Source organism: Mus musculus, chromosome X, assembly GCF_000001635.26.
Source record: "Mus musculus strain C57BL/6J chromosome X, GRCm38.p6 C57BL/6J".
Classification (NCBI taxonomy): domain Eukaryota; kingdom Metazoa; phylum Chordata; class Mammalia; order Rodentia; family Muridae; genus Mus; species Mus musculus.
In genome coordinates this window covers 78528825-78553911 of record NC_000086.7, presented here as the reverse complement: position 1 = coordinate 78553911, position 25087 = coordinate 78528825, and the positions used below count along the sequence as shown (strand labels likewise).

Here is a 25087-nt window from a genome sequence, read left to right as displayed (position 1 = left end):
GGGAGTGGGCAATGATATCCTCCTCTTAGCAATCTGGTAGTCAGTCTTCTTCTGTTTCCCTTAAGAACAAGATGTAGAACTCTCAGCATCTCTAGTACCATGCCTGCCTGGATGTTGTCATGCTTCCTACCATGATGATAATGGACTGAACCTCAGGACCTATAAACTAGCCCCAATTAAATGTCCTTTATAAGAGTTGCCTTGGTCATGGTGTCTCTTTACAACAATGAAAACACTAAGACATCTATCAACCTGTGGGTTTGAGCTGTTGTAATCGTTTATATATGCTTGGGCCGGAAAGCAGCACTATCAGAATGTGTGGCCTTGTTGGAGTAGGTGTGTCACTGTGGGTGTGGGCTTTAATAATCTAGTCCTAGCTTCCTGGAAGCCACTATTTTGCTAGCAGCCTTCAGATGAAGATGTAGAACTCTCAGCATCTCCTATACCATACTTTCCTGGATGCTGCCATGTTTCTGCCTTGATAATAATGGACTGAACCTCTGAACTTGTAAGCCAGACCCCATTAAATATATGTTTTTATTAGAGTTGCCTTGGTCATTGTGTCTGTTCACAAAAGTAAAACCTTAAGACAGCTTTTCATTTTTACCATGGAGTCTCACGCAGTATGGGATTGTAATATGTCATCAGAATATCAATAGGCCCCATTGGTCTTAGAGCCATTTGTTGGGCAGCAGCCCAGCAGTGGAGGACAACAATTTGTAGGGGAAGCCAAGTAGCCTCTAAAGGAGGGCCAAGATTTTATGTCCCATTTTTTTCAGCAGTGAGAAACCCTCTATCTTTATAAACCATACCATGGACATGGCTGGTAGTAAAACCATACTGATGGCTGGTCCATGAATATGATGGTAGACTTTTGTTTTCCCTATCCAAGAGCATGGGTCCTGTCAATCAATTTTGCTCTTTAGGCTGAGGTAACTGGCATGGGTCCAGATTGTCTTGATAAAAGTAACTACTGCAGCTCCCACGTACTTTGTTTTATCTTTCATCTCCAGACATTCATGGATGAATGCCTGTGCATAACAGAGTTGATGGCAGTGGGTTTTTCAGCTGAACTTGTGGGTAGGTCTGGAGTCAGGCCTGGAGTAGAGCCACACAGTCTTTATACAGCTAGCATTTTGGTGCTGCTTCTCAGAGAAGGGCCTCAACTTTGTTGTGAGTATACAATCTTGATCATGAGTTAATTTATTTGCTTTCCTTCATTAAACTAGCAGTAGCTTCCATAGATAGCTCTTTGGCAGGTGGGGCTATCCTCTGGCTACAGGGTACAATCATTTTGACAGAAATGTCATGGGACATTTCCAAGACCTCAAAGTTCAGGTTAAAACCCCTTTTGTCTTTTTTTTTTTTTTAGTCTCAGTAAAAGTACCTAGTGAAAATTGCTTAAAATCTCCATGGTTGTGTTGAACAAAAGCGAAATCCATTTTGTCCAGGCTGTGTTGTCAGGCAGCAATCCTTGTGCCCAGCCCAGGGGAGTTTTTTTTTTTTTTTTTAATTCCTTTTTAGACAACGGTGGATCTTACAGATCATTGATTTAAAAGGTGGCATAAATCATAAAGAAGAAAGGAACGGAACTTTCTCTCTTCCTTCGGGTTCAACCCAGGGGAATGTTTCCTCTTCCCCAGGACTGCTTAAAGCAGACATGCAGAGGGAATACTCACCTTGGAGAACAATTTCCCTCTCCCTGTATACATTCTTCTTAAAGGACAGCAGGCCCTGCTGTCTTCATAAAGGACAGCAGGCCCTGGATCATAGGCCTGGCCTCTCCCCCTCCACACAAGGGCCAAGCCTGACCAGGAGCAGGAGGCAGTCAACAAAATGAACAAGTATGTTTGCTCCAGGTAGATGTTTTTTGTTTGTTTTTATTTTTGTGTTTTGTTTGTTTGTTTCTTGGTATGTCTTGGCAGAGTCACAAGGATTCAGCTCCCCAGTGGAATGGAGCACAGATCATAAGCCAGGGAGTTGTCCCACCAGAGGCTTTGAAACACCCCCCTCCCCAGGGTCTTGAGGTCTGCCTCTCTGGGACAAATCTCAGTGGGACCTCCAGAAATGTTGTGGGGTTATTCACCAAAGAAGACTTCTTGGATATGGGTTTAAACTAATAGAAAGTCTTTATTAGCTGGCCAGTAACTACACTGAGTGATTGGGATGCTAAGCTTTTCGAAGGGTGAGCTTTTAAGCACAACCCCCCCCCACCAAGTTCTGAGTTGGCATACTTCAATTGACAGACAGTTAGCCAGAAGCAGGACCTTAGAAGCTAAAAGGCAAGGTTAGTACATTTAGAGACTTTCCCAAAATTATATGGACTTTAGTGAATTGGGCCCTTTTTTTAGATTTGTCAGGTGGTGCTGAGTTTTACAGCCTGAATGGTACTTCCATCATGGATCATTTGTGATGAGGTTTGGAGGTCTACTAAATTCTGGGGCCCTGTTACAACAGAATCTCTGGTTATCAGTGAAATTTTTTTTTTCAGTCTGCTTGAATGAGGCTTGGGCTAGCTGGAAACCCTTAGGACCCTCGTTTTTCTGTTTTGTTTTGTTTTTGTTTGTTTGTTTGTTTGTTTTTAATTCTACCTTTCCTTTTATTTTCTATTGTCTTCTTAAGGGCCTCCTTTCTGTTATTTCTGAGTTTACATGTGTTCTTTATTCGTTTCCACTTCGTCAACTAATTATGTATTCTTGTTCTTTCCTCATATGCAATACATTTGTTTACACATGAATTACTATTTCTTTGCTACATTAATAGGAATTCCAGGTTGATATTGATACCTGTTAATAATCTTTTCCCCCAGAGACTGTGGTTCCCTCTACAGGTTTTGGAGGGAAAAAAGGGGGGCTTTTAGGGATGTTTTTGTATTTTTCATTTCTAGAAAATTGTGTTCAGTTTAGCAATAAAGCATTTTCTTCCTTGTGGAACAATTTGAGGGGAAAAAAGATTGAAAAAGACCCCGTATGTTAGGTAATTTCAGACCAGATTTTCTGGTGCATTCAGAGCGGTATGTGGCGTTAGATGTTATGTAATTTCAAAGAAGACTCATTTGGCTGTGAAACTAAGGGCTCTTAACTCTGTGACCAAAGATTTCGATTCTCCAAAGGATGCTATAGTCACTCATTATGTTATCAAACTTGTATAATCCTGTGCCTCAAGTCAGGTTGAGACACCTGTTCTCAGTGAAAAGCAACAATATAATAGTGGAAAACAGAAAATGGACATTCATTTAATGGGGCATATTTCAAAGAGGGCAAAAGAGAGCCAGTGAAATGTTTCTGAAGTACAGATCCTGAAATAAGACTAACAAGTATATAGAGGGCCAAGGACACTTAACATCTAAGCAGTGCCCTCCAAAGTGTAGTTTTACCGACCATTGACTCATCATTGTCTAGGCTTCAATTTCATTTATACAGTGGTCTAAGAAGTTGTTAGAACTGCTTGAAGTCACTTCCCTGGAGAAAAGTGCCCCCTCTGGTACTTTTTACTTCTACTAGCACTAGATTCCACATTTTGTGGGGCTCATTGTTTTATAGTCTGACAGTCAGATTGAGCAACATAAAATATCTTCATTTCTGCCAGACCTATTATAAACAGGGTTTTGTTGTCTGGGGAGATGGAAAGTGGGTGATGTAGGGAAATAAATATATTTCATATATTGATTTATCTGTTTGTATGAATTTACAGCTTCATATGTTTATGTAATGTATTTAGTCCTTTTCCTCTTTCTACTCTCTTTCTGCAGGCCTTCTTAAAAAATTTCCCTTCTACTTCTTTTTTGTATGTGGCCTACTGAATGTGGACTTATTTACTTACTCTGCATGGTGGGCGGTTATTGAGTAGAGCAAGGGCAACTTTTTAGAGACTGTACCACCAAAGTTTGAAAAGACCATATATGTAAAAGAGTCTAACAAGATAGTTCATCTTTGTAGAAAGTTTAAGTTTTTGAGAAGAAAATATTCTTGAATACTTAAAAAAAATCTGTACATATCCATGGCAAAAAGAAACCTTATGGTTTTATGTGAAAATGATAGGAGAGATAATTGCATCTAGCCTATATGTTCCTGTTACATGTTCCATGAATGATCAAGGAATTGTAAACTAATGAAGTGTCATTTTTTAACTTATTGGATCAAAGTTGAAAAACAAAATGCTAATACTCACAAATGTGTTAAGTAGGCAGTGTTCTAAGAAAGAATTTTGTTGTTGTTTATTTGAGGCATCTTCTAGCTTTATAGCCCCCACTGGCCTGGTACTCACTGTGTAGCCTACACTCATCTTGAACTTGCAGCAGCTTTCCTGCTTCATGTTCCCAATGCTAGGATGAGAGACATATTCTATCATGCCTGGAAAAAAAAAGCTCTTTCTTATAAATATAAAAGATGGGAGTGGGCCTGCATGCTGCAGGCCTTTTCAAGTGTCCTGAGCCAGCCTACAGGACTCCTTGCTGCAGTTGCAGTGCAGAGTCTGGAGCTGTTGTGGTGCAAGTCATGACTGGACAAGCTTTTATAAAGTTTCTTCTGCTCTTTCTCAGAGTATTTGTTGAAAGGAGTGCTACTGAAACTGTAACCAAAAGTAGCATTATGCTTCCAGAAAAGTCTCAAGGAAAAGTATTGCAAGCAACAGTTGTGGCTGTGGAATCAGGTGTGAAAGGGAAGGGTGGAGAGATTCAACCAATTAGTATAAAAGTTGGAGAAAAAGTTCTTCTTCCAGAATATGAAGGCACCAGAATGTTCTAGACAACAAGGAATATTTATTCTTTAGAGGTTATTAGGACTGAAATTAGTGTTGAAACGGTGTCACGTGAAGCTGCCCATTTCGTTGATATTCTATTTGATCATGTAAATTTCTATACCTCCCTTTTATAATAAACGGATGATGCCTAAACTGACAGCCATTGTCCCTGAAGTTCAGTTTTGCTGTACTGTTAGAAACATTTCCAAATAAAATGATGTAAATGAGTGGAAAATTTTTGGTAAAAGTAAAATAACATAAAGGATCAAGTTACACTAAGTAGAAAGCCTAGTATAGTAGGAAATTCTGCATTTACTATTTTTTTTCTAAATATGCTTTCTAAAGTCTTATCTTCCCTAATTGGATTTGCTTTCTTCTGCTAATTTGAGGCAACCACCCTGTAATATAATACTCTTGTTACACTAATGATAAAATGAAATTCATCATATCCTTCTAGATGGTAAGTTACTGAATAATGACTCACCCAAGGAATTTATTATTAGAAAATAATAAGTGTGTATAAAAAAGAGGAGTGTGTTTTTCTCTTGGTTACAATGAAATGAAACCATCCTAAATGAACGACCATTAACAGAAGACTGCTTATAAATTACTACATGTAGGGGGCTATAAAGAAGCTAATAAAATGGATGCATTTTACAGGTTGTTAGCCTAAAGGCTGTCAATCAGTTTAGTGAACAGAAAATATTAATCAGACTTACTACAAAAGAATCTTTATTCAGGGGCAGTGGTGACACATAAACTTAATCTCAGCACTTGGATGGCAGAAGCAGGCTAATTTCTGAACTCTCGAGTTCAAAGCAAGGCTGGTCTACAGAGTGAGTTCCAGGACAGCCAGGGCTACACAGAGAAACCTTGTCTCAAAAAAAAAATAAATAAAATCTATGTTCAATATAGTGCTAACACATATGGCTTTGTGTTAGGTGTTAAGTAGGAAAATAAAAGTAAAGGAATGGGAAATCAAAGTAAAATGATATACATGTATGAAATGTTTTAAGGAAACAAATTATTTTATATGAAAGTAGACATAAACAAAAAAGCAAAACAATAGAAAGAGCAAAACCAATTATGTGATTATTACCTACATTTCACTGTTTTTTTTGATAATGAAACAATGTGTGAAAAAGATTACTTGAATTTATAGTTAAAGAAAAGCAGTGAGACAGACAACTGGTTTATTTAGACTGCTGAAGAGATTTGCTGTCTTAGCCTGGAGCTCCTAAGTGTTTTCTGTGCCAGCTGGTTACTAAATGACAGTACTGCAGAGGCCAAGTCATGTCCTCATCTCTTAAGTAGTTTGCCGTCTGAGGGAAATACTGTGCAGTTAGAAAGTCAGTGCATAAGAATGAGTCCATTTGATTTAAGTCTTCTCAGAAATTCAGACAGAGATGTTCTGGCTAATCAGCATGCATGACTAAGGAGGAAGGGAATTGTTCTGCTTGTAATAATTACTTTCACAATCAATTAAGGTTTGAAAATGAAGTAGCATTTAAATAAAGGCACATAATATGAGCAAAGTCTTTGAACAGGGAAGTTATTCAACATTTGTAGAGGTCTGAGATGATTCAGTTATAATGTACTTACTATTAAAATCTTGGAAAAGCTGAACTCTGGGCTGGGCTCCATCTCTGAAAATCTTGCTTTAGGACCTGTGTTTCATCTTTCTAAAAATGACCTTTTAAGTATCAACATCAACTGTAGAATAGAATCTATTTTCAGGTAAAAAAAACAAACAAAAAAAACAAAAACAAAAAACAAAAAGAAACCAACTGGTTGTTATTTCATTTTTAGCTTAATGCTACAATAAGGATAGCATTTGAGTATGAATCTTACTTGAGGCATAGGAGGTCTAAGGACATAGTGGTTTTATCATCAAGCCAAGATGTGGTTTTCTTATTTCTGAAACAGAAATATTATTAATCATCCTGGGCTCCCCTTTAGCCCATCAGGCACTTATGTTTACTTGGAAAACTGGTATGTGAGACAGGATTTCAGAAGTTTACAGCTTGAAGCTAGTCTCCAAAAAAAAAAAAAAAAAAGACAAAATGTTTGTTATTTCCCACCTACCAAAGTAATGGACTTGTGGATAAAAAAAACTGAGTGGGTAAAGAGCTCCACCAAGAACTGAATGGGCAGGACTGCTCTATTTCATAAAACACTGTATCTTTTGAAATGGAGAATCCTCTAATCCCCATTTTCTTCATTCTGGAAACCAGGTCTCCCATAACCCTCTCAAAAGCACAGTTCCTTTCTTTCTTTTCCATTGTTGTGAAGTGACCCTATGATCAAGGCAATATGTAAGAGAAAATATTCAATTGAGAGCTTTCTTACAGATTCAGAAGGTAAGTACATAACCATCACAGGGAGGAGCCTGGCCTTCTGAAAGTAACTAAAAGCAAAGAGGTTATGAAAAATGGTTCTTAATATGTGACTGCATGGGACTGTATCTAATATTGACCCCTAATTGCATTCTGCTTATTATGTTTACTTCAGATATATATGTATTCCACCTCAATATTGAAGTGTTAGAACAGAAAGTGTGAAATTGTAATGGGCCTAGAAGAAAAGAAGATAGTCTAGAGATGCGAAAGGAATGATAATTTCCCCAGGAATATTGTGCTGGGAGAAGGAAAGGACCTTAGCCACAGTAGGAGCTTGTCTTCCTGGAGAGATTTCAGTTTTAAGAACTTGTCAGACCACTTTAGAGGATTAGACTGAAACCCCTTCAATGAAAAGTCAATTCAATGGTGAGCAGGATCACGCCTGGACTAGGACTTAGGTTTGTGTATTCTTTAACTTCTATTTAAATTTTAATCTTACTTCAGGTGGTGGTGGTTGTGGTAGTAGCTGCGGTGGCAGCTGTAAGGGCTGTTTGTTGGGTCTCTTGTTTCCTCTTCCCAGTGTGGACACATTAAATAAATTTCCTTTTTCTGCTTTCCATTTAAAAATGTAAGTGTTCTAGCATTTGCCCCATGTATGGATTTCTATAAATTGTAAAATGGTCATAGGCACAGTGGGGGAAAAAAACTAGATCTCTCCTTTGACCAAATTGTAATTCAATCCATTTTCCTTTGCCCATTTTTATTTCTTAATTCTCTTGGAATTATATAGAGAAGTTAAGCCAAGTAAGTTTATGAACTCAAGTGCCTAGAAAATATAGTTTCTTTGAATGCTGGAATTATAAGCTTGTTCTGCTCTGTTGGCTTTACAGGGTTTTTGATGTTTGTTTGGTTTGGTTTTTGAGATAGATTCTCATTATATAGCTCTGACAGGCCTTGAACTCAGAAATCTGTGTGCTTCTGCTTCTAGAGAACTGGGATAAAAGACATATGCCACCATGTCTGGCTTTATAGGGATCTTAATACACAGATTAAGTGAAATAGTATAATGGCCTTAATGCGTAAATGAGACAGCAAAAGGAGATCTTCAAATCTGCTCAGCACCTGTTTCATCACTTACAATGAAAAGAAAGGTGTGTATCTATGAAATAAAGGATTAGCAGAAATAAGTTCACTCTTCAGAAAGTGGAGTACCAAAGTGACAAATGTCCAGGGGAGGAAAAAAAAGATGGAACAAGTTGTAGTGGTTTCTTTTTATCTTTGACTTTGTGACAACAGATACCCTGATTCAGTTTGATTTTTGTTTTCCAGGGCAATACAGATTTGGGGAATCAATGTGATAAGCTTTCCACAATCTGTTGATGTTGAGTAGTAATTCTTAGGCACCCAAGGCTTCCCTCAAATGAACTATAAACTTTGCCCTTAATAATTTAGAATGGAATGGCATTCTAAATTCTTTTGGCCCATGTGCTTGCTTATCAGCATTTCTTCCAGGGCTGTTTGCTTCTGTCTTTGGAGAAGGGACAGTGGGTCAGATCTTTCAGGTTTTGTCTACAGAATGGCCATTGGCATCTGGATCAGGTAGATTCAAAGTGTTGTCTTTGTCGTGGTCACTTAATTGGCTGCACTTTCTGTTGTATGTCTAGGAAATTTTAGGAAACAATTTGTGAGCTAATTTCTAAATATATAAATATAGTATATACTCTACTTCTGGATGTATTTCTGTTGGTCTACTTAAAAGGTATAAGAAATTTATTATTAAATCTGCTTATATAAATATCGAAGACATTTTCATTGCTTTTCTTTTGAAAATAACAGAGTAAGCTTTTTTTTTTTTTTTTTTTTTTTTTTTTTTGATCTAGTCTCAAATCATAAGTGATGAAGTTTCTGGTCAATGAATTTTTTTTTTAAATCTTAGTGATACCACAGTTCATTTAACTCATGTTTCTTGGCACTGACTACTAGGGAGTATATCTCTTTATCAGTGTTATAGAATATTTCAGCCAGTTGTGTTATACAAACTTCTATCTTTTGTATTTTATATTCATAATTTTTCTGTGTCAGGTTTTCCTTAAATACTTTATTTTTATAAACTTCATATTATCTTCTTTTATGATATCATTTCACTTACATATTGTTTAACTCATCTGAAAACCAAGTGGATAAATTGCATTTGATACTGAAATAATGTGTTGAATTGATGTACAGTATTTTTAAAAATTTGGTGATAGTGTATGGCACCAAATTAGGTGAGATCAAAAATATAATTGGGCCTATAGATAAATATAGCAGCAACTAATCATGTACATACAGTAACCCATATAGTGAATACTTGAAGTGTATGTAAATTATATCTTGAGTTTTCTCTTTCAAGCTTCCCTGAGTCTCAGTACATTTCACCAGGAAACGTTTTAGTGAGAGAGGAAACAGTTTCCTACACATATTTCACAACTGAGTAAGGAACAGAACACACTGACCTGGTTAAATTTGCCTTACTGGTATCAGTTACCTTGCATTTACAATCTGTGGTCTAACTTTGCCACTGTCATGCTATGCCCATTTCCTATAGAATAGTTCCAATGCTGTTTCAGGTAAGCATCAGTCTGTAAATTGGTTAAATCAATTTACTTATATATAAAAATCTAGTAGTCATCAGTTTAATTTTCCCAGGGGGAAAAATATGCTTGCTGCAAAGGATAAGATAGCTGACAGCAGATTTCCACATCTGATGGTCTCATTTTTTTGTACCCAGGAAGTTATCAGAAGTGAGAATAAAAATTTTAAAAGACTGATACATTGCTGCTGCTGCTGCTGCTACTACTACTACTACTGCGTCTCTGTATCTAGTTTCAATTTTATCTCATTCCTGGCTGGCTTGGAATAATATAGAATAGACTAGTAGGAACTCATAGAGATCTGCTTGCCTCTGCTTTCACAAGTGCTAGGACTAGAGACATGCACCATCATGCCTGGTCTGCTATATTATATTTGTTTATTGTACATGAGGTTATTAAAACCTTTTGTTAGTTTATGTATATAAGTGTTTAGCCTGCACTTATGTCTATGTAACACATGTGTACCTGGTACCTAAGGAAGCTAGAAAAGTGTGTCAGATCTCCTGGAATTAGACTTACAGACAGTTTTGATCCATGATGTGTGGGTGTTTGAAATTGAATCCTTGGTAAAAGTTGCCAGTGCTATTAATTGCTGAGCCATCGCTCCAGCCCTCTGCTACATTATTGTTAGCAGAAAAAAAATAGACCAAAGTTTTAAGGGCTGCCTGTTTTAAATGATTAGATCTACTACACTTTATTTTTAAGTAGTAAAATATTTAGAACATGGTTGAATTATCGTATATGAATGCTTGTAAAATTTCTTAGAATGAATAGTTCTAAAAAGTAGATCACAAAATAGAATATCATATAAGCTCAACTTGTTAAAATACATTTGTATGTTTCAAATATAGTAAGTATGAGTCTATAATATCATATACGGTATATGTGATTTCTGCAGGCATTGAACAAAATAGGACTTTATGAGATTACATTTCCTTTTAGGGATTGGTGATATTATTAATTTTTAGTTAAATATGATTAAGCTTATTTTATAAATGGTAGAATTTTCTTTGACCTTCAATTCATAGTTCTTCTGCTTTTTCTCTTAGGATTCATAGCTTTCCAGTTCAATTAGATTAAAAAGAGTTTAAAACCAAAACAGATAATTCAGGCCTAGCACTGAATTGGGTTTTAGGGTTTTTTTGTTGTTGTTGTTGTTTTGTTTTTTGTTTTGTTTTCTTTTGTTTTTGTCTTTGGTTAGTGTCACAATAATATAATCTTCAAGGAATGCATCATGAATTTCTTTGGGTTGTTTTTGCATAGCAAGTTATTAGTTTGCAAAAGGAAATAGCACTTCTTCAGGGTTCTAAATTTTGGTTTTATAAACAAACCTACTCTTGTGCTTTTATGAGTTGTAAATCTTACTGTATGTGATGTATTATTAGTTAATTATTTGAAACAAATTTCTCTTAAAATATCCTTAAAAGATATTTATAGGAGAAAGATCTTTGATAAGAAAAATCACTTCCTTATTAAATATTTTTAAGGTGCAAGGGTTTAAACTTAGAGACTTGTATATGTTAGGTAAACACTCGAAAATGAGCTATAGCTCCAGCCCTTGAATAATTTTTTTTTGCTGGGAGTTGAGTGGATTTTGAACCCAAGAGAAACAATCATTAAAGAAACTATATATGAGTATTGTTTATTTAAGAATTTCATTATTCAAAATAATCATTCTCTGAAGATTCATTGATTTTTACTTTATGTGTCTGTGTAAGTACCTGCACATATGTATGTATGTGCATCATGTGCATGCCTGGTAGCTAAGGAAGCCAGAAGCAAGCATCAGATCCCATGGAACTGGAATTACAAGTAGTTGTGAACAACCTGATATGGGTGTTGGGAACCAGACCCTAGGTCCGCTGTAGTAGCACCAAACGCTTTTAACTGCAGAGGCATCTTGGCAGCTCCATATTCAGTCTTTAGAATTGAGGTTAATGTTTTAATTGTGTATGCAAGCAATTGAGTTTTAGTTCTCTCAATGACTTTAATGTAATATCCTTAAGTATTTTCATTACAGTGGCATGATTTGTTAGATAGTGATGTAATAGCAATACATAGCTTATAAAGGTCTTTTTCCTTTTAAGGCCTCCAAGACATATCGAATTCCTTTTGTATGCTATTTGCAGTGATTATTCAATATCTGTTTTGGTGGCATACAATATAATAATGGCAGAATTTTAATTGTGACAATCTATTCTGCTTTTCTAGTTATTGTTGTGTTGAGCGCTTTACATATGATCTAATTTATTTTAAACCTCTTATAAGACCACATTAAAAAAACGTATATATATTGTTTTGCATTTCAGGCTGAAATTCTGTGCTGTGATGTGCTTAATATTTTGAAACCCAAAGCCACATTATTTCTCCTTTTTCACTTATATATGGTGTCCATTAGGCATTGATCTTGTCCCGTAATATTAACTTTCTTTAACTGATTGTTCTGCTATCTGAAGAGTCTTATTAAAATTTAATAAGTAAAGTAAAAATAAGCAGCTAATGCTATGGTACATTCTGGTAACTCATAAAAGAAAGAAAAAAGAAGGAAAGGAAAGTTTAATGTTGGCTTGTGAGTTTAAAGAAAGGTTAATACATCCTTACTGGCTAATTCAATCGTATCTTTAAAGGATGAATTTTTGACCCTTGAGATATGTATACCACTTACAGGTAGGATCCATGTCTGTTTATGCAAAATTTAGTGTTTTATCCTAAGAGCACTGAACTGCGCTAAATTGCATAGCACTAAAAAACAGGCTAAAGACCATCTATACCCTGTTTTATTTCAAAAAGCCCTTCTGGACTGTGACTATGGGTAACATGTTTCTTGACCTATTTCTTTTTTGTGGTTTCCTTCCAATCTACTAAAAAGATTCAGATCCTACTCATGTGTTTTGTCTTCATAATATCCCCTGCCCCTTCCCTTGTCTTGTTCTTGCTTTAGAGGTTCATTTTCATTACTACTTTTCTAGTTTTCATTCTCAATCTTTATATACTGGAAGAGATAACTATTGATATTCCCACTTGATGTTCTTTATCTTTTAAAAATTATTATATTTTGTGTGCACATGATATTTGTGTGTGAGCACATGCACATATGGAAGTCAGAGGACAACTTTTTGAAGTCAGTTCTCTTCTTGTACCCTTACATGGGTTCTGAGGTTTGAAGTAAAGTTGCCCAGATTGGGTGTTAAGCACCTGTACCCCTTGAGACATCTTGCTGGCCCTCTTTGTCTTAATGACTCTTCTACTGCTCAAGCCTTTGTTTTCACAAAGCCATAGGGAACATTTATATAATTATGACTGTTTGCTTATTTTAAAAGTATATGTTCCACCTGGCTTCCTGTCTCATATATTTGGGAGTTTGAGGTAAGATAACCAAGAGTTCAAGACCAGCCTGAGCTACATACTAAGTTTGAGGACAGCCTTGCTTATGTGAGACCCTGTATTCAAAAAGCAATGAAATAAGGCCAGTGAAGTGTCAGTGGATAAAGGTACTTGCCATGTAGGACTGGTGACCTGACTTTGTTCATTGGACTCCACATAAGGAGAAAGTGGAGTGCTGTCTCAACAAAGTTGTTCTCTGACCTCTAAACATGTGCCATGACACAAATGGCTGCAAATACATATCACATGTGCATGTACACATGTGTGTGCATATAAACACAAATAATAAACTAAAACATTTAAAATACAGACAAAAATATATACTTCAGTGGATATGACTTGAAGCAAATACTGTACAAAAGATCTCCAAAAGACCAGTTAACACATATAAGTATGTTCAAATGTCTCACTTGGTTAAAAAAAAATAATGTACAGCATGCCACTACTTCCTTCTATCAGAGTACTGAAAAAAATTTTAAAAAGGTCTTTAAGAATGTATAACAACTGGAAGCCTGTTGGTACTTGCACAGAAAGATTTTTTTATACAAATAAAGCTTAATGTAGGTATGTTCTATGAAACAGTAATTCCAGGAGACAGAAATGTATACAGCACTGCTTATAGCAAACTTATATCTAAAATAATTCAATGTTCATCAATAGTAAAAAAGTTTAACATGCACCTAACATAGAATCAGTAGTGAGAATGAATGTATTCCAGGTCTGTGGAACAATGTGAATGGGTTTCAAGAGCATGGTAGTGAGCAAAAAATGCTTGAACTAAAGGACTCCACACTAATGCCATTTTTGTGACATTCAGAAATATGCAAAATTAACTGGGCATGTTATCACACACTTGTAATCCCAGCACTGAGCAGAAGGAGGCAGTGTTGAGGCAGAATGATTATGTGTTTGGAGCCAGCTGCAAATACAGTGAGTTCAGGGCAAGATTAGGGTATATGGAAAAACCCTGTCTTTACTACCCCTTCATGCAAAACTCATCTACTGTGTAAAAATTAGCTGAATAAGCCTAGTCACTACCCTTGCTAGAAACTAAGAATTGGATATATGGAGGGCTAGTAGGACTCCTCCATGAAATTTTGTTCTGTGTCTTAATCTGCACGTTTTGGTGACATGGGTGTCTTTATTCTGTGAGAATTCAGCACATTATATTGTTCTGTATCTTTGCATATTTTGGTTACAAGGGAGTGTTTATTTTGTTAGAATTTAACAAGGGATATGTTCATGATTTCATGCTTTTCTTTTTGTGTTACCAGTCTGCTAGCTGTGATCCTTATGCTCTATTCAGATAAACATTTTAGTAGATGATGAAATGTGTATCTGTTGTTTGCAGTTGTGAACCTTTAAGTGTTAGTGCTGTGACTGGGATAGAAGACCTAGAAGCTTCCATCCACAGTCCTGGGAGTCAGAGTTTTATTGTTCCATGTTTTAAACTAAGAAACATACAGTTAAGTACCAATGGCCCTGGCACTCTACAGATCCTTGGCTTCCAGCAACAGTGAGTTCCATCATAATTCAGAATCTGCTAGTATTAACCTCTTTAATGGGTATTAGGACTATCAGCACCTACAATGGTTAATATTACAGCTCTTGAGCCTAAGGCTGTAGAAGCCTTACTAGCATTACAGCTGATAGGCCTAGTCTGTTGTAACTCGAGCCTTGGTAATGTCTAATGTTAATACTCAGGCCTTGAGTGTTAGGGTACTTGGCAGTTCCTTAAAATGCTTCCAATGGCCAAGAACTTTCTTGCACCCCTTCACCAACTTCAGCCTTGTCCTCTTCTTTCTCTGGAAGTCTACATCTGTCCCCTTGGCAATGTAGCTTCTGCTTCTTTCATCACTGCTGCAGCTCCACTGCTGCAGCTATTATATGCTCTTTGTGTTTACAATGCAGCCTGTTCTAATGACAATGTTTAAAAGTAGACAGGAACAATATAGAGAAGCCTTTTAACAGGCTCAATGTTGCAACCCCCAGGGGAAGGAATCCCTTTCCCCCACTTCCTCTCTCCTCCAGATCCACTTCCTCTGTTTTTCTTCAGAAAAAAAGCAGGCCTTCCAGAGATATCTACCGAACAGAGCAAAGCAAGTTACAATAAGACTATACACAAATCCTCATAGCAAGGCTAGATGAGGCAACCCAGTAGAAGGAAAAAGCAGGCAAAAGAGAAAGAAACAGTCCCCAGCCCCATTGTTAGGAGTTCTACAAAAACACTAAGCTAACAACCATAACATATATGCATGCAAACCTATATAGGCTCCATGATTGCTAGGTTGACTCTGTGGGCTGTGTCCTTAGCCTTTGAACCCTCTGGCTCCAGCAATCCTCCCTCTCTAATCTTCCATGGGGCTGGAGAAGTACTGGGAGGAGCTCAGGGCAGAATATATTGTATGAGAGAAGAATAAATAAAAAAGGAAAAAGAAAAGAAAAGGAAAGGAAAGAAAAGAAAAGAAAAGAAAAAAGAAAAGAAAAGAAAAGGAAAGGAAAGGAAAGGAAAGGAAAGGAAAGAAAAGAAAAGAAAAGAAAAGAGAAGAGAAGAGAAGAGAAGAGAAGAGAAGAGAAGAGAAGAGAAGAGAAGAGAAGAGAAGAGAAAAGAAAAGAAAAGAAAAGAAAAGAAAAGAAAAAGAAAAAGCTGTTAAATGCCACCTACTATTGCTATTTTTAAATTTATAAACCTTTAGATTTACTGACTTTTTCATGTGTTTAAATGTTTTGCCTGCACCTTATGGATACTATATGCATTCCAGGCAAGTCAGGAGGAAGGCCTTAGATCATCAGCAACTAAATTTACAGATGGTTGAACTACCATGTAGGTGCTGGGAATGACCCTGGGCCATCTGAAAGAGCCATCAATACTCGTATCACTGAGGTGCCCATACTTTTAATTCAAGAAAACATTAGAAGGAGTATGGCAAATCAATATAAAGTTAGCAAAAACTCAACATAGAACTAAGATTGCTAATACATGTACCAATAGTTAATAGTATTTAACAATGCTTAACAGTGATTGACTCCTTCACTAGGGCCCCAAATGGTTGGGTCTTTCTTACCTATATGTATGCTCCATTTAAAAGTATTGCATAAAAATGATATGTGGTACATTATCTATGTTATCCTGTACATTAAATTTTATCAAGGCCTAGCAATTTTAATTAGCAGATGTGTTTTTCTGAGAATCAGTAGTTCAGGAGCAGTATAACTGGGTGATTTTAGTATAGCATATTCCTTTCATATGACCCTCAAGTTGTCAGGGCTACAGTCATTTGAAGGCTTAAAAAGGTTTGAGAATCTGCTTCGAAGATAGTTGACTCATATACATTGAGGTAAGCCTCGGTAAAAGCTGTTTGTATTAACCAAAGCTAAAGTACACACATACTCTACCACACATGGAGGTAACATTTTATATACAATCTTACAATGGGATTATACAAAGTTTAAGCCCATTGTGACTTGAAAATATTTTAAGTTGAAAATGCAGTTAATACTTACATCCACCCCATTACAGCAATAGAGTACACCAAGTTTTGCTTGGCTGACTGGCGTCTGTGGCTCACTGCTACTGCCTAACAAAATCAAGCGAGGATCAGATCATGTATCACCAGCCTGGAATGAGATCCAGATTGAGAATTCACGTACATTTTCTTCTGAAAGGATGTATCTTTCATACAGTTATGAAGTTGAAAACTAGTAAATCGATCTATTGAATGTCAAGAACCATGTGTATAATGTTTCACATATATGTATATATATTTATATATTTAATATATATATTAAATGAAAGGATGTCACAATTATACTATGTAGAAACCTTTGTATATTTTTGTGATTAGATTATTTATCAATTTAGTTCAGCTTTTTTTGGTATCCAAATTTATTGAGGTGTAATTGATGTAAATTGTTATCATATTTATGTATGAAGATAAATTTGGAAACATTTTGAATGTATATATCTACCCACAAAGTTGTTTTCACAGTCAAGCTAGTGAATGAATAAGCTGTCACACTCCCATGCCTTCTTTAAAAAAGCTTTTCCTTTGTAATCTCTCCTTTCATTATTTATTTTTTGAGAAAACTCCTAATGTAGCCCAAGACTGGCCTTGAAATGGTGCTTTTTTTCCCCCATTGGTGTTCAGATTAAAGGCCTTAACTGACCTCATTATCTGTGAGTAAATGTTCTCCCTCTTCATATACATACATACATACATACATACATACATACATACATGACTTTGTAAAATATGTGGCATATTTCTTTCTAATAGAATTTTATTGGGGATTGCATTGAATCTGTAGATTGCTTTTGGTAAGGTGGCCAGTTTTACTATCCATGAGCATGGGAGATCTTTCCATCTTCTGAGGTCTTCTTTGATTTCTTTCTTCACAGACTTGAAGGTCTTATCATAGATCATTCACTCACTTAGTTATAGTCACACCAAGATATTTTGTATTATTTGTAGCTATTGTGAAGACATTGTTTCCCCAATTTCTTTCTTGGCCAGTTTTTCTTCTGTATAAAGTCAATTTTGTATCTGGCCACTTTGTTGAAGGTGTTTATCAGCTGGAGGAGTTCTCTGGTAGAATTTTGGGGTTCACTTATTATGTATACTAGCATATTATCTGCAAATAGTGATAACTGACTTTTTCCTTTCCAATTTGTATCCCCTTGATCTCCTTTTGCTCTCTAGTTGCTCTAGTTAATGATTCTCTGTTTAAAGCCTATGGGTCCTGGGGATTGAACTTGAGTTGTCAGGCTTTATGACAACTGTCATAACCCACTGACCTCTCTCACTGGTCCTGTTAAATCATTGTCACATACAAATTCACTTCTCTGCCTAATTTAATACTGTAACAGGAGAATGTCTCAGCAGGAATCTTTGAAATGTAAATATTTTCGCTTGTATATGCTATAGAAAGTCTAATGACCTCTGCCATATGATATATACCAACTATTATGTCATAAGGAAATTAGTAAAAAGCGAGTACCAGAAGACCAGAAGTGGGTCTTGCATAATGGTGTACTTTTATAATTCAACTTGGAAGGTTGAGTGAGCCAAGAGGTTCTCAAATTCTAGATCAGCCTTGGCTTTATAGTAAGATCCTGCCTCAAACAAACATACAAATAGCAGCAATAAAAGCAATGGAAATACTTACCTTACACTCTTATTATTTTAATAGTTTATGCTCTTTCCTCCCTAATTGTCTTTTTGGTTGTCGGCCAATATTGCTCATTATTTAAGATATTGTATATTTTACTTATTTAAATGAAATGGCACAGAAATAATTTTATGTTTTTCTCTGTAGGTTGTAACTTTCATGAGATCAGAGAATATTTTTGCCTGTATTGTATACTGTTGCACTCTGAGAGACCTAGACATGTTAACAAGTAAGCATTATATATCTTAGTAGACAGATGTTTGTTGAATTGAAAAGGTGACTGTACTGATTTTGGTGTCTGTTACTATACCCTAAGCTTAGGAAAACTGGAAAACAAAATAGAAAGTGCTCTTTGTTTGATCCTATAACTTGGCTAGTATTGTGCCACAGATTCTACAAGGTATCTCAAAATTCAGTAATATTTGTTGTGATTTTTGGCACTTCTACCTAAAGCAACTATATGCATACATGTATGCATGCATAGATATATGATTTAGTACATACTAAATTTAAAGAATCTATAGTGTTATGGTACTTTGATGTAGTTTATGTTTTTTTAAAAGGTAACTATTAATACATAGTATTCACTTATGACATATATCAGCATTTCCTTCTTTTATGTGAGTTAATGCAATCTTTTTTTGCACTGTAGACAATGGATCTGGTGAAGTGAACATTGCACAGGAAGTAGCTAAAGGTTAGTGGGATTTAGAAGAATTCAGCAAGCTCTTAGGGAGTCGGTTGTTTTATGACCACAAGAGCATTGCTTAATGGTTTTCACCGCAGTTAGAACAGATATCTAAATGTTGTGCCAACTCATAATGCTTTGTACCATTGATTTTCATCTTTATCCTTCTCTCATTTACTGTGCTAAAGTTGTATTGGACTTCTTGTTTTTCTCTATTTAAGTTCCTTTATTAAACCTTAAAAATATAATGAACACATGAACACACACACACACACACCTTCACAAATTCTATTCTTTCCTGCAGCAGTGACCACTTGTGTTACTTGCCATTAAATCTCTAATATTCAGGAAAATTACTGAAACATGATATTAAGTAAATATTTGGTTTTGGCTTTGAGACAAGATCTCATATATTCCAGGCTGGCCTTCAAATTGCTATGTAACTAAGGATGACACTGATCCTCCTGCCTGCACAGCCTACTGCTGGAATTATAAGTAAACATCACCATGCTGAGGTTTGCATGGGCCTGGGAATCAAACACAGAGCCCTGTGAATGCTAGGCAAACAGTCTACCAAGTAAACATCTCTTGCCTTAAAGTAAATAACTATTTAATGATTAAAGATTTGACTGAAAGAATGTCAGATTTGTTGTAAGAAAATGCATGACAAGATCTTGATCTGTAGTAACACTGGTGTTGTATTAGTCAGCTTTCCTTCTCTGTGATCAAATACCTCAGAAAATCAACTTAAAGAGGGAAGAATTTATTTTGGTTTCAGAAGCTTCAGTCCATGGTCACTTGACTGTTGTTTCTCTCCTTGTGATAAGCCAGTGGGTGTGCTGGAAGAATGCTGCACTCTTAAGGCTTCCAGGAAACAGACAACAACAAAGGGTATAGAGATAGGATGTGTTCCTTTGGGACATCTTTATTTCATGTTCTTTTGGGACCCATTTCATGCCACTGGTTTCATTTTCTAAAGTTTTTGCTACCTTTGAGTAGCAACGTGACCAAGCCTTTAACACATGGTTTTTGTGGTTCATTTTTTTTTTTAATATCCAGAGCATCACAAGTGTCTCCGTGAAGATTAGCAAATTACAGTATTTCAGTATAAATGCATTGAGACATTAACCCAATCCTGAAATGATCTTAACTATTAGCTGTTTGAACATGAGGAAATTGATTTCTTCAAAATGTATTAATAGTTATTTTTCTTTCTACATTATAGAGTTGTTTTGGGCCCTGATAAGTGAAATTGCCTTAAAACAGTGCACATGTATGCAGCATATGCCAGCTGAACCTTTATTATTTGAAAGATGTGGTATCAGGAAGAATGGAAAGCCGGGGGTGGGGGTGGGGGGGAATGAAACTTCTAGAGGCCTAATAGAGTAAATGGTTCCAGGTGTGGTTGTGCAGGCCTTGAGTTGCACCATTAGGGGGACAGGAGGATCTTTGAGTTCCAGACTAACCAGGGCTACGTTGTATAATCATGTCGCAAGACAAAGCAAGACAAGGCAGGACAAGACACATCCTTTCTCTTACAGAAGAACCCTCTGACAACTGAAGATATCTATAGCTTTAGGAAAGATGTCTTAAGAATGGAAGGATTCCAGGGATTATCTTATCTCTAGCATGTGCTACAAGAGCTCTTTGGCCTTCTAAATCTTAAATTAGAAGAGCCATGGGATGTGGTAAAGAAATTAAACATTAGGACTATAAGCATGGTGGCCAGAGGTTATTGTAAAATGAATCAGTGTGCAGGGGAGGGCTGAGAAGTAAGCAGTTTGCCCAACTATCTATGACATCCTTGTAGTTTAAAACTAATGACAGTGTGGATATGTATCTCTGCAAATTAAAATATGTCCTGCAGTGTTTTGAACCTAATAGCTAACTGTAGTTGAATCTCAGAGGATTATTAGAAGAATAACTACAAGGAATAGGAGACTGGGGAAAAGAGGGCAAGTATTTGCAGAAATGACAAAGGATATAGTTAAAGAATTACCATCCCCAAGTTTAATAGTTATAATAGCTGAAGAAAAATCAAAAATCAAAGTTTCACTTGTAAAATAAATATTATGCTACCCTCTCTTAAGCTGTTATTATTAATTCTGAATGCATTGAACCATAGTGACCACATGAAGAGAAAGCCAGAAGAACCAGATGGAACCAAAGCATTTGGGTAGTAGGTGTTAAACCTAACACCTTCATGATCCTACTCACTGATTCCAAGAACTGTTGCAGCTTTTTCATTCAAACTTTTCTCAAGGCCTATGATGCTAGAGATGCTTTGATAATCCCAGTATGGTGAAATAAAGGTTTAAAAGGGTAAATGAGTTGCCTAAGACCAGATAGGAGTTGGCAAGCCAGGCACAAATTCTAAAACCTGAACTGTGATTTCACCTTTTGTTAGAAGTCTTTATTAAACTGTATTTTACCCACCATTTATTTATTCACTTACTTATTTTCTCTTTTATAACTTAGATCTTATTACTTGTCAATCAGTACACAGACATTTCAATTCTTTTAGAATGCCTAAGATACATACAAAAATTCAAACAGCCATGCTCCTATTTAAGTTTTATGTATATTTATTTTATTATTTTATTCATGTGTTTTACAGTATGTGTATCTGGTGCCTGTGAAAGTCAGAAGAGGGGGTCAAATTCCCTGGGACTGGAGTCCCCATTTAAGTATTGAGAGTTAAATCCACGTTCTCTGCAAGAAAGATTGCTCTTAACTGCTGAGCCAACTCTCCAGCTCTTGTGTTATTTTAAACAGTTGCAAAACTGATAATCCCATTTCAGATTTGTCCACAAATTTTCCTTAACAGGATCTCACATGACTATCAAATGCTCATAATCTTTTACTTTCACTGGTTCACAATTTTATTTCACACATCCCATATCCTCAAATTTTCTTTCTTCCAGAGCATTATCAAAATTGACCACCACAACCAGAATACAGGGTAGACAGTTCTAATAGGGAAAGAACCAACAAATGTTTTCACTGTTGTTTGTTTGTTTGTAAATAATTCTGCTAAAAACATCAAACAAACAAACAAAACAGGAGACAAGAAGTAATTCAAACTAATCTAGATGTAAATACATGACTGTGACTCCGAGTTGTTATTTAGTATGCTTTGTACTGAGGAATATAAAACTAGTTCCTCTTGTGGACTGGTTTGCTTGCTGACCCTGAGACAATGAGTCTCTCTGATTCAATATCCTGCTATCTTCTGGTTCTACCTTAGAGTAAGCAACCAGTGAATGTCTTTACTCTTAAAACTTATTTACACTTAAAAAAATTGGATGAGGTAGTATTTCCCCCCTTTTAAAAAATATTGCTAGAGCTCCTAAGAAACTCACATTTACAAAATAGTTAATAATATTCCTCTGGCTTGTTGAACCAGGAAGACAGGAAGTACTGAGAGACATGACACATGATCAGTTGGACTTGGCTTCTTTCTCTTCAGCTTTAGAGGATGGACTCTGGTTTTCAGTGTCTCCCCTTTCTACAGGCAAATCTTTAGTTTCTTGGCCTGTTTGCCTTTTGCTACCCTTTCCCATTTTGTTTGACTTTTTTGTCTGATGTCGTACTCTTACTGTGCCTGTGCTGTAAGACCATGTTAACTATTCTGCTACAGTGAATTATTTGCTTAATATCATACAATGAGTAGCTAAAATGATCAGTTTTGAGCTTATCATTTTCATTTAGGTATTTGCAGAATATTTTCAAGTGCTACCTTGGCAGGAGTGCCTTAGCTTAACAACCTTACAGGGGAGGGGGGGCACTTAGGCTCCTTCTTGTTCCTTCCAAGATGAACTTTCCCGTGATCAACATGGGGTTTGTGAGGCCACCTAAGTGGCTGAAGAACTACATAGAACAGGATTAGAGTTGTATCACTGCCTCTCAGTTTCCTTCTCCCTAATACTGCATTGGCCAGTTACTCCAGTCTTTGGCAAAAGTGTCCCTGTTATTATTTAAGAGGCAATGTTTTTCTGTAATCATTACTTTTTGCATCTGTCTATCAAGAAATATATATATATTTATATATAAATATTATATAAATTATATATATAAATTATAAATTATGTATAATATTATGTTATTATCTATGTATATATAAACATTGCTCTCTCTCTACTTTAAACATAGTTTAAAAACTACAAAAAAATTTGCATGTTGAAAAGTAAGCATACCGCATAATTTTCAATGTCTGCCTGTCTGTCTAAAATTAGAGAAAATATGAAAAACTATGTATAATTGTTTTACCAAATTGAGGATATTTTAACTCACTAGACTATAAAAGAGTCTCACAATTTGCCTGATATTATTATGAACTGATTATTTAATTGTTAGTCAAACTGTTTAGTGTAATAAAATGTTATTTGGTATTTAGTAAGTTAAAATAATAGCACATCCCAGATATTGATGTAAGGTTGGTCTAGATAAACACACACACACACACACACACACACACACACACACACATTAGTTTACCTAAAGTATTATGCAGAATATGATATTTCTGTCAAGTTTTCATTTCTAAATTATACTAACCTACCGAAGCAATGAAATTTAATAATTTAAAACACAAGTGTAAACTGAATAAAGGCTGAAGTAAGAATGTAGTCTAATTGAAAGACCATTAACTATGTGTAGATAGATGAATTTTGCAAAAGAACTTAACATTGGACACTGGGTAGATGGCTCAGCATTTAAAGGTAATTTTTGTTCTTGCAAAGGATTCACTTCTGAACTATCTGAAACGCTAGCTTTAGGTGATTCAATGCCCTCTTCTGGTCTTCTTGGGCACCAGACATGCATGTGATACACAGACACATACAGGCAAATCACCCATACACATATAAAAAGTCTAAAATATAGTCAGTGAAATCTTAATGTTATGGCTTGTATATCCTTGGACCAGGGAGTGGCACCATCTGTAGGTGTGGCCTTGTTGGAATAGGTGTGACCTGGTTGGGATGGGTGTGTCACTGTGGGTGTGGGCATAAGGTCCTCACCCTATTTGCCTGGAAGTCAGTCTTCCACTAGCAGCCTTTGGATGAAGACATAGAACTCTCAGCTCCTCCTGCGCCATGCCTGCCTGGATACTGCCATGTTCCCACCTTGATGATAATGAACTGAACCTCTGAACCTGTAATCCAGCCCCAATTAAATGTTGTTTTTTATAAGACTTGCCTTGGTCATGGTGTCTGTTCATAGCAGTAAAACCCTAACTAATACAGAAGTTGGTACTGGGAGTAGTTCTAGAGTAACAGAAGTACAAGGATGAATCTTTTAAAATACTGGAATTGGCTTGTTGATCCACCAGCACTTTCAACTACTGAAACCTCTCCAGATTCTCTCCCTCCCGGGAGCTCAGAGAATTTTGAAGACCCATGGTTGAAACTATATTTCAACCTTAAAGAAGCTAATGCCCTTGATTTTCTTGATGAATTAGGTGATTCAGTGCACAAAGCTTTCTACAAGATGGAGAAAAAAAAATCAGTAAATGATTTTACTGGCTGGCTGCTCTTAGTATCTGCAGAAAAAATGATGAATGAAAGGAAGGAGTTGTGTGATAAAATCGAAAGGCTCCAGACACAAGTAAACGATCTAAAAGTTGCTAAGTGTGTCCTTGAAGTTTCGAATCTTCTCTCTTGCAGCAATAGAGCTCAAGTTGCAGAAAATCAAACTGAAACCCTCATTGTAAGTTTGGCTGAACTACAGCAAAAATTCAAGTCTCAGCCTCAGAGTGTGTTGACAGTTGAAGTAAGGGCACTGATTGGCAAAGAATGGAATCCTATAACATGGGACATGGATGTGTGGGAAGACCATGTTGAAGCTGAGAATTTTGAATCTTCAGATTCTCAAGGGTTTGCCCCACCTGAGGATGTAGTACCCTCAGCCCCACCCCTTGAAATAATGCCTTCCCCACAGAGTCTGATAAACCAGCGATGACTTTCACTGAAGAAAATGCCAGACAAGACAATGCTGATGTTTTTCAAGGCCCACCAATAGTTTCTTCTAGACCTGTAACCAGACTTAAAGCAAAACAGGCTCCTAGAGGGGAGGTAGAAAGTATAGTCCACCAGGAAATGCACTACACTACTAAGGAGCTTAGTGAGTTTGCT

At 36.3% G+C, this 25087-nt stretch overlaps 1 protein-coding gene across 16 annotated transcripts in view; it reads left to right on the top strand.

Annotated features, from left to right (window-relative positions):
- Prrg1 (proline rich Gla (G-carboxyglutamic acid) 1) overlaps positions 1-25087 on the top strand; it is a 134305-nt gene that overhangs the window by 30003 nt on the left and 79215 nt on the right. Inside the window, exons 1-2 of one of the 16 annotated variants that reach the window (XM_006528145.4) lie at positions 171-1173; positions 18413-18494. The exons of 14 other annotated variants lie outside the window; for them this stretch is intronic. In XM_006528145.4, coding sequence (XP_006528208.2) covers positions 18425-18494 — 70 coding nt within the window. In that variant the 5' untranslated portion in view covers positions 171-1173; positions 18413-18424. Of the gene's footprint in view, positions 1-170; positions 1174-18412; positions 18495-18917; positions 18963-25087 lie in introns of those variants that run through there. One more of the 16 variants, XM_011247631.3, reaches the window with a different exon arrangement.